Source organism: Orycteropus afer, unplaced genomic scaffold (genome assembly GCF_000298275.1).
Source record: "Orycteropus afer afer isolate SDZICR_OR568_19922 unplaced genomic scaffold, OryAfe1.0 scaffold00078, whole genome shotgun sequence".
NCBI classification, from domain to species: Eukaryota; Metazoa; Chordata; class Mammalia; order Tubulidentata; family Orycteropodidae; genus Orycteropus; species Orycteropus afer.
The window spans coordinates 2847560-2858110 of record NW_006921665.1 but is presented as its reverse complement, the minus strand read 5'-3'; the positions used below and the strand labels follow the sequence as shown (position 1 = coordinate 2858110).

Below are 10551 nucleotides of genomic sequence, written 5' to 3'. Positions count from 1 at the left end.
TATATATATAAACCACCCAAATGCAAATACGCATTTTGCAATTCATAAGGTGCGGAAAAGAAAATTAAAATACGAATTCGCTATCAAACAGGATGAGTTGCATCCCTCCCCAAACACAAATTACACACTCTTTGGAATAAACAACTTGGTTAAAAAGTTAAAAGTCAAGGGTATAAAATCTTTCTTTTATTCACAGCATTGCTAAATCAGAAGCATTCACAGTTTCCCTCTGGGAATCTTCCTGTTTGCCTTACAATGTGTCCATTGGTAGTGAAGGGGACACCCTCAAGTTGTGTCAGGTTGGAAAAATCTGAGATGGGCCAACAGAAATTGCGAATTGCATGGACTTCAGAAGCGCAGGCGGTTGGAGGCCCGGCCTGGAGGGCGATCCCAGCAGCATGCTTGCCTCTGGGCCAGCGGCTCGCCCATGCGGGTTCCTCTGGAACAGAAGACTCAGGGCCTAAAGGAGGCTCTTCTCCGGGCCGCTGTCAAGCAGCTGGTGCCCAGCCTGAGTGACACAGGGACACCATTCCTGGAGGGCCGGGTTCTCACTGCTTGAGGCCCACTGGCCGCCTGATGACTTCGGTAGAGGACGCGCCTCAATATGGCCGCCACACGGCCTCCTCGAGCCGCGCTGCGGGCGCCATGTTGGTGGGCGAGTTGCTGTGGCTGCCCTCAGCCTCCACCACATCACTTTGGTTCGGGAGGCTGGGGTTGAGTAGGGCTGAGCCTGTGGAGGCGTTGGTACAGGGCGGCAGGATGCGTGGCGGTGAGCGCTCGCCACCCACCATGGAGAACTGGTAGGAGCCGGCCGAGGCACCGTAGTACAGATGGTAGGAGGGCGAGCTGGCCTGGAACGGGCCGCCCTGCGCCTGCGACGAGCCAGGATAGGGCGGTGGCAGGTACGTGTGGTAGCGCGTGGCGGAGCTCATGGCTGACATGCCAATGCCGATGCCCGACGTGACAGGCGTTGGCGAGTAGGTGAAGGCGCCGGGGTAGTGCATGCGCGGATCCGAGATGGAGGGCAGCGCGGGAAACTGGCGCGGGTCACCGAAGGCTGTCAGGTCAGGTGCAGCTGCAGGAGGGAGGAAGGAAGTATCCTGTGAGTGGAGTCTGGAGAGGCCACATCCCTTCCACCCTTCCTGCCCAGGGGGAAACTTTCCAGACTGCTACAGCCTGGAAGATGATAGGATAATGTAGTGATATAACATAGTAATAGATGCTATCATAACGTAGCATAATGGAATGGAATGTAAAATAGCGTGATATGATACGTACATAATATGTTGTTGTTGTTGTCATGTGCCCTCGAGTCGGCCCCGACTCATAGCGACCCCTCCTTGGGTTTCTGAGGCAGTATCACTACGGAAGTAGGATTGCCCAACCTTCCAAAAACCCAAACTAAACGCATTATCCTCTAGTTAATTCTTGCTCATAGTGACCTTATAGGACAAAGTAGAACTATCCTTTAAGGTTTCTAAGACTATAAATCTTTAGGGAAAAGGACTGCAACATCTTTCTCCCACAGAGCTACAGGTGGGTTGGAACCACCGACTTTTCGATTAGGAGCAGAGTGTTTTAACCACTATGTCAGGAAGTCTTCTAATATATTAAACAAAACCAAACTCACTGCCAGGAGTTGATTCCGACTCATAGCAATCCCCTTTGGGTTTCCCAGGTGGTAAATCTTTACGGGCAGTGGCTGGTGGGTTTGAACCGCAGCAAACCTTCTGGCTAGCAGTCAAATGCCTTAGGCACTAAGCCACCAGAGCTCTTTAATATATGTAAGATACTAAACCAAATGCACTGCCCTGGAGTTGTTTCTGACTCAAAACAACCCCCATTGGGTTTCCAAGGCTGTAAATCTACAGAAGCAGACTTCCCCATCTTTGATATGTAATATAAAATATAAATGTAATATGTACACTATAGCTATAATGCATGTATCCTTCACTTAACATCTGTTCTGATAATGTCTGACTGCATATATGTCCATAGTCCCATAAAGTTTTTTTTTTTTTTTTTTTTAAAGAAGAAAGCAGCTCTCCTTTTGTTTATTATTTCCCCCCTAAAAAATAATAAAAGAAACGTTGGTTCTATTTCACAGACCTTATTGTGAACATTAAGCAATGCATACCTATATTGATACAATTCAATGGTTCCAATTCTTGTATGGCCCATGAGCTAAGAATGGTTTCACATTTTTAAATGGTTGAAAAATAAAAGTCAAGAGAAGAGTCTTTCCTGGCATATGAAACTTATATGAAATTCAAATTTCAGTATACATAAATAAAGTTTTATTGGAACAGTCATCCTTTTGTCTATGGCTGCTTTCCTGCTACATTTGCAGGGTTGAGTAGGCACAATAGAAACATCATAAAATATTTACTATCTGGCCCTGTACAGAAAAGGTTTGCTGACTCTTGATATAATCAATAAATTAATATACTAAGATTAATATATATTTAATCTATGATGTTAACATAATTATAACAATGTATAGTAACATGTAACACTAGATAATAGTTACTAATGCAATGGGTGGGAGCTCTGGTAGCATAGTGCCTAAGGCACTTGACTGCTAACCAGAATGCTGGCGGTTCAAACCCAGCAGCCACTCCTCGGAAGGAAGATGGGGCAATCTACTTCCGTAGTGATACTGCCTCGGAAACCCAAGGAGGGGTCGCTATGAGTTGGGTCCGACTCGACGGCACATAACAACAACAACAACAACAATGCAATGGGTGTGTTAGTATGTTAAGATAGAATATATTGTACATAACATTGTATTGTTGTTATGTGCTAGACAGTTGAAAAAGAGGCTTGGTAGTCTAGTAGTCTCTCCCTACCTCTAACTTCAGATTAATTCCACATTTTTAGGACTGGTACATCTGTGATTTCACCTGGTATTCTCTAATATGTACATGATATCCTGATTGGAGGAAGACTTATTAATAACCTGTGAAATGCAGAGGTCACAACTTTGCTTGCTGAAAGTGAAGAAGACTTGAAGCACTTACTGATGAATATCAAAGACTCTGCCTTCAATATGGATTATATCTCAACATAAAGAAAACAAGAATCCTTACACTGGACCAATAAAGATATCACGATAAACAGAAAAGATTGAATTGGTCAAGAATTTCATTTTACTTGGATTCATAGTCAACACTCATGGAAGCAGCAGTCAGGAAATCAAACTACATATTTCATTGGGCAAATCTGCTGCAAAAGACCTATTTAAAGAATTAAAGAGCAAAAATGTCACTTCGAAGACTAATACACACCTGGTTAAAACCATAGTATTTTCAAATGCTTCATATTCATGTGAAAGCTAAACAATGAATAAGGAAGACCAAGGAAGAATTGATGCACTTAAATTTTGTTATTGGTGAAGAATATTGAAAATACCATGCACTGTCAGAAGAAAGAACAAATCTGTCTTGGAAGAAGTATAGCCTTAACGCTACTTAGAAGAGAGAATGGCAAGACTTCATCTCACATATTTTGGGCATGTTATCAGGAGTGACCAGTCCCTAGAGAAAGACATCATGCTTGGTAGAGGGCCATTGAAAAAGAGGAACTGAAAAAGAGGAAGACCCTCAATGAGATGCAACAAGGAACTCAAGCACAGCAATGACTGTGAGAGTGGTCAGGACTGGGCAGTATTCTGTTCTACTGTACATGGGTGGTTACGAGTCGAACAGACTGGACGGCACCTAACAGCAACAACATTCTCTAATACATGCTTCATTAGTTTGTTAACATGTATGAATACAGGATCTTGATTTATCCACTCCATTTTTTGCATATGTTGAAATTTTACCGGAAATGTCAAAGCTTTTTCTGTAAAATTCACTTTGGTAGAACTGTGCATGTATAGTTTTATAAACTGGCTTTGACTCTTCTGTTGTTCAGTGCAGTCTTCTTCATTTTTCTTAACCACAGGCTGCTCTTGGGGAGTAGTGGGAGGTTTGAGTGCCAGCAAGAGTGCCTTGTGTCCTTAGATTAGGATTTCCCAACAGTGTTAATTTGCACCAGATAATTCATTGGTATGGAGGCTGTCTTGTACATAAGATTGAGCAGCATCCCAGACCTCTACTCGCTAGAACCCAATAGATCCCCCTTCCAGTAGTGGCAAAGAAAAATGTCTCCAGACACTGCTCAATGTCCCGGGGGGTGGGGGAGGGGTGGGATAAAATTACTGCCAACTGAGAACCACCACTGTAGATGCAGGAAGATGATGTCCTGGGGTAGTTTCTCTTCCTCAGACTTACTCATCAAATGACCAAGCCAGGACTGTAGCCATTACATCAGCAAATCCAAAACACAGCAACAAAACAGAGCAGAAGCAAGGATGAAATGTTTTTAAATTTTTAAGTTCTCAAATCAACATACAAAAGAACTCTAAACTCAGGATGGTATATAGCCTGTGTCCTTTTGTGTTCAGGCTGATTGAGAAACTCAAGGCAGCCAAAAGCTTGCTCTGAAAGGAAAGCTACCAGGGTGGACTAATCTGTTTTTGGAAGGCATCCGCTGTTGATCAACTTCCTCATATTTCAAGCCTATTATTCCAACAGTGAGTTAGTTTATTCATTTCCCTCTCTCTCTTTTATTGCTCTAACACATTTTAAAAAATACTCCTCTGTAAATCTGGGGTGAATGTGATGAGGGGATATATTCCTCATCAGAGAGGTAATTAAAGTTTATAGAAAAAGGCTGAAGTCTGTAGCAAATCCCCTGTACTAATGAGGAAACCAGGAGTCAGACTTTCAAACAAACACTCCTGTTAATCTTTTCAAAGAGAGTCAGACGTGTGGGCAGGGAAAACATTGTAAATGGACAGTGGTTTGAGGACTGCCCTTTCTTGGCCACTCTTGAACTAGTTCTGAAGTCAGGCCGCGCCTCATTCCACAGGGATCGTCCCTGCCTGGTTGCTGGGGCCATCGGTGAGCAAGCCCTATGTCACTTGTTTGTGCTTACATGGAAAGAGTTAACAGGAAGCTTTACTCCATTTTTCCAGTTAGATTTAAATAGTCTAGGGTGAAGCCGAGGTAGGAGGGAAAGCACTGGGCAAACAGAGTCAATCTGTTTTCATTTGAGGCAATACTCTGGACACAAATAAATGACTCTGCCCATTATTTCTCTTGCTTCATTTGCCCTGAGACAAAAAGGTGAATACACTAGAAGAATGAATGAAAGGTCACCCTGTTTCATGGTGATGTCTGGACACGCTCTGCCCGTCTGTTCCAACTACTGCGTGATAATGTGGTCATGGCACCGAGTTACTGGAATCCGGAGTGAGTCCATGGTTTGTCATGGGCATAAGTGCTGGAATGATGTTACCATCCCAGCTGTCAGGGGAGAATAGTTCTTTCACTTGTGGGAAGGCTATCTGAAAGGTCTTAAATATTTACCAGTATTTTTCTTCTATCTATATGGCAGCAACTTCATACTTCAAAAGACCATCCATTTGCAAAATGGATGCAAAATAATACTGGTATCACCAAAAAAAAAAAAAAAAAAGTCTTTTTTCCAAATATATCTGTTCACCCAGATCTGGGTACATGAAGATCCTGCAGTGTAAAAAAAAAAAAAAAAAAAAAGTCTTTTTTACACACATTTTGGTAACAAAACAATGTTCAGATTCAAATGATCTATCCAAATATTTGTTTCATTTTCTCTTTGGTCGGACATCCCTTACCAAGACCCAGCACCCTTTGGACCATAGTTGATCTATTCTCCTGGCTGGCCCAATACTCCCTTACTCAACAGCAGTGTGGCTGTTACAAATTGGACTGTGTCCTACAAAATATATGTTGGAATCCTAACCTCTATACCTGTTGTTGTTGTTATGTGCCGTCGAGTTGGCCCCAAGTCATAGCGACCTCTCCTTGGGTTTCCAAGGCGGTGTCACTACAGAAGTAGATTGCCCAACCTTCCTTCCAAGGGGTTGCTAGTAGGTTTGAACCGCCAGCCTTCTGGTTAGCAGTCAAGTGCCTTAGGTACTAGCTACTAGAACTCCCACCTCTATACCTGGGGGTCCTATTTGGGAACAGAGTTTTATTCGTTATGTTAATGAGGCCAGATCGTAGGGTGTGTCCTAAACCTAGTCACTTTTAAGAAATAGAAAAAGCAGATTAGACATAGAAACAAGCAAGGACAAATGGGGGAAGATGGATGCTACCTGAAGATCACCAAGAAACCCAGGATCAGAAACTGAAAGAGACAAAAATCTTCCCTCAGAGCCAACAGAGACTTCCGCTAGAACAGGTACCCTTAATTCAGACTTCCAGTCTCCTAAACTGTAAGAAAATAAATTTCTGTTCTTTAAAGCTACCCACTTGTAGTATTTCTGTTAATATAGAATATATTGTATATTCTAGGAATATACAATATATTCCATAGGAATAGCACTAGGAAACTTAAGATGGTGAGTGAGGTAAGGACCCCTGATACCCACACGGAGCTTTTTTAGAGTAGGAAATCTGAGGATTAACAAACAGGTTCAGGTATTTGAGTTGGAAATGTTTCTCCACCGTTGGGGCTAAATATTTGCCATGACAGCTCAAAGTCTTCCTTCTACAGGTTGACATGCATGAAAGCAGCCCCACTCCAGGGCCACTCCCACTGCCCCAAAGGATTAAACAGCCTGAGCAGATAATGGCAGCCTTAAAAGGCTCTTTTGCATGACTCAGATTAATGCATGCTGTTCGTTGCCCAGGTTGGCAGCTAAACATTATTATTTTTTTTTTTTAAGAGAAAGAAAAGCAAACCTGCAGATGACAACTCTTTTCAGACAAGGTGTGGAATCTGTCTGAAAAGGATCAGGAGGCAGACATATAGAGTCCCAGTCCCCCTGCAGAAGGAAGCCCAGGTGGGGCTGGAGGTGGGGAGAGGGGCAGACACAAAGCCCTGGGAGGGATTAAAAGGTAAAGCAGACACAGGGTAGCAGGGTAGTGTCAAGTTTTCAAAGCTGTAGGCCAGTCAGCCACTGTTCTTTTATGTACCCCAACCCCCTCCCCCACCAGGTGGATGATGACACTTTTCAAGACTGTGCTCAAGCTGTTTCTCTGCAGGAGTTCTGCAAAGTTGAAGAGCAGTGTCCTGTAGTGTTCCCTGCCACCACTGAAAGCTCATCTGGAATTTTCCCTAGTCACGCTCTAGGATAGCAGAGGATAGAAATGCCTTTTCACTCTTGGGTGCTGACTGAAATGGGAAGAGGTTTTTATCTACTTCACACTCCCAGGCCATAAAGTATCCTTAAAAAAAGTAGATTTGATTTTGACTCCTGGTGACCCCAGGTGTCTCAGAGTAGACCTGCACTTTGTAAGCTTTTCATGGCTGCGATGTTTTGGAAGAAGATTGCCAGGTCTTTCTTCCATGCTGCCTCCAGGTGGGTTCAAACCACTAACCTTCTAGTTAATAGCCCAGGGCTTAATCATTTGTACCACCCAGGGACTCCTGAAATGTCTTTACTCCTTGGGTAATTGAAGTCCACATTATTCCGAAGTGTAAGTGTGATAGGGGATTTAGGAATGGGCATGTTAAAAAACTAGTTGCTATGGACTTGATTCTGATTCAGAAACCCCATGTGTGTCAGAGTTGAACTGTGCTCCATAGGGTTTCCAATAGCTGATTTTTTGGAAATAGATTACCAGGCCTTTTTCTAAGGTTCTGCTGGGTAGTCTCGAACTGCTACCTTTGGTTAGCAGCCAAGCACATTAACTGTTTGCACCACCCAGGGACTCCATAGGCAACATGGCTCCTCCTTTTAAAATAAAAGTCTCCTTATATCTGAACAACTGGTTAGCTGAAGCGGTTGGCCCCTAGGGTTCTTGGACTATAAAGAGCCTATCTTGGGTGGTTACCAAGTCAAAAGACTTAGGTAGGTAATGAATCCTAAGGCACAGACCTATAGCAGGGAAATTTCCAAGGAAACAGTTGCCTTGGTGTCAAAGTAGCCCATAGCCAGAAGGCAGAGCAGTGCCACTAAGAACAGTCAGAGAAAGCTGACAATTGCCTTTGAAATGAAACTCTGTTCCTGAAGTGTCTAGAAACAACAAACTGAACAGCAGTCATCATTCCTACACTACTCCCTCAACACCTTAGCCCAGCAGGTGCTATAAAAATGTAGGTATTAGTGCCAGACAATAATGTGAAAACAGAGCAACTGACTTGGCCATCCTGTTTCAGTGTGGCACCCAAGAATATTTTAAGGCAGTGGTTCTTGAGTAGTTTTGCGAGGCACAGTGCCTAAGGCATTTGACAGCTAACCAGAAGGTTAGCAGTTCAAACCCACAAGCCACTCCGCAGAAGGAAGATGAAGCAACCTACTTCTGTAAAGATTTATGGCTTTGGAAGCCCAATGGGGGTCGCTATGAGTCATAATAGACTCTATGGCAGTGAGTTTAGTGGGAGACATTTTGATTGTCACAACTAGGGGGGTTGTTACTGGTATCTAAAGGCCAAGGAGGCTATTAAATATCCTACAATGCACAGGACAGCCCCACAAAGAAAACTGATCTCACCCCAAACATCAACAGCGCTGCTGTTGAGAAATCCTATCTTAGGGTGTCTGTCAAACTCTGAGAAGAAGTGAAGGCAGTGGGTAAAATCTCAAGTAATCACAATTGTCTGGGAAACACACTATTACACAACATCTAAAATGGTAGGCCTGGCTTCTTTACCCCTTTGCCTGCCCCCTAATCTGCTATAATCTGATCCTAAGAGCTGAAAAGCCAAAACAACCACCCTCCCCCCAGTACACATGCAAGTATGTTTGCAGGCATCATGGTGCCAGAGTGCTCGAACTATTTTCACAGTTTGGCTCAGATCCAATTTCAAAGCCCCAAACAGTACATTTCTCTCTTTTGCTTTCAACAAAAGTATTTTTCTCTGTAGCTCTGATTTCCTTGCCCACGAGCAAAGGTAAGTGCCAAGCCCAAAGGGCTCGTAGGTTAAATGACTAAATTTAATGAGCTCATATTAACAACAACTGTGCCAACCATGACATCTGAGCTTTCGCTCTGTTCTAACCTGGGTATGAACAGGTCATTTCTGATTTGTTGGAAATGTCTCTTCTAGGATATATTTGCTTCCCATTCCACATGTATCTCTGTGTCCTGTTCACATGACCTGTAACAATTGACACCTTTGCCCTCATTGGACAGTTCTCCAGTCCCACCAGTCCAGAAGTCACTTGGAATAGTAAGTTCTAGGGGCAGACTACTATAATGAGTTGGTCTTTTATCCTGTTAACCCTTTGGCTGCCATCTTTTCCTATCAAACATACCAAGGATTGACATCTACAAGCCACTTCTGCCTCTACATCTGCAGTGTCTCTGTGTGTGAAGAAAAATCAGTGCATGGACATGGGACTTAGAGTAGGGATAGGCAGCCTTGTCTTTAAACTCTGTTTCATTCACTTAAACATGTTTTGCCAACCCCTTCATGCATTTCTTGAACCTTTCACTCTAGCTCGGCTGCAGAGAGTATGTTTTCAAGCAGCTTACTTGAGAGTCGACTGGAAAGCTCTGCGGAGAGGGTTGTCATGCCACTGGCCCGTCCAGGTGAGATGGGTGTTGCTGGGTGCACAGAAGGAGAGGTGATCGATCCCAGGTACTGATAGGACTGATCATAGGACCATGGTGGGGATGGCTGGATCTGCCTTGTATCTGCAGGAAATCAGGGAGGGCAGTTACATATTGAGTGGGGCAGAATTAAAGAAAAAAAAGAAAAGCTATTTAATAAGACACTAGTCACCTTTGTTTATATATATTATACATGTATGTAACTTATATGTTGTTATTGTTAGCTGCTGTTGAGTTGGCCCCTGACTCATGGCAACCCCATGCACATTGGAAGGAAATACTGCCCGGTCCTGCACTGTTCCCATGATCAAATGGTTGCAGATCACACTACTGAGAGCCGATAGGGTTTTCACTGATTTTTGGAAGAAGGTCACCAGTCCTTTCTTCCTAGTCTGTCTTAGTCTGGAAGCTCAACTGAAACCTGTTCAGTATCATAGCAACATGCAAGCCAACAATGGTGGCTTGTGCATGAGGTACACTGGCTGGCAGTTAAACCTGGGTCTCCTGCATGGAAGGTAAGAATTCTACCACCAATCCACCAATGTCTGCTCATGAGACTTATTTATCAATGTTTAATTGTTGTTGTTGTTAGGTGCTGTCAAGTCATCTCTCATAGCAACCCTATGTATGGCAGAACAAAACACTGCCTGGTCCTGTGCCAGCCCCATGATCCTTGCTATACCTGAGCCCATCGTTGTAGCCACGGTGTCAATCCATCTCGTTGAGGGCCTTCCCCTTATTATGTTTAATAAGCCCACTAAATCCCAGTATCTACTTTTGTTGGATGATTTTCCCCAAAAAAGAAACAAGTATAGATTGATTCTTTGAGATTTTGATCTGAAAACTTTCCTTCTAAAGGTTTTACTCGGGAGCTCTGGTAGCATAGTGGCTAAGGCACTTGACTGCTAACCAGAAGGCTGGCGGTTCAAACCCACCAGCCACTCCTCGGAAGGAAGGT

General features: G+C 43.6%; 1 protein-coding gene across 1 annotated transcript in view; it reads right to left on the bottom strand.

Annotated features, from left to right (window-relative positions):
* Positions 1-599: 599 nt before the first annotated feature.
* RUNX1 (RUNX family transcription factor 1) overlaps positions 600-10551 on the bottom strand; it is a 330881-nt gene continuing 320929 nt past the window's right edge. Inside the window, exons 6-7 of the mRNA XM_042781001.1 lie at positions 9516-9677; positions 600-1075 (exon numbers count right to left, since the gene is read on the bottom strand). Of these exons, the coding sequence (XP_042636935.1) occupies positions 600-1075; positions 9516-9677 (638 nt within the window). The remainder of the gene's footprint in view (positions 1076-9515; positions 9678-10551) is intronic.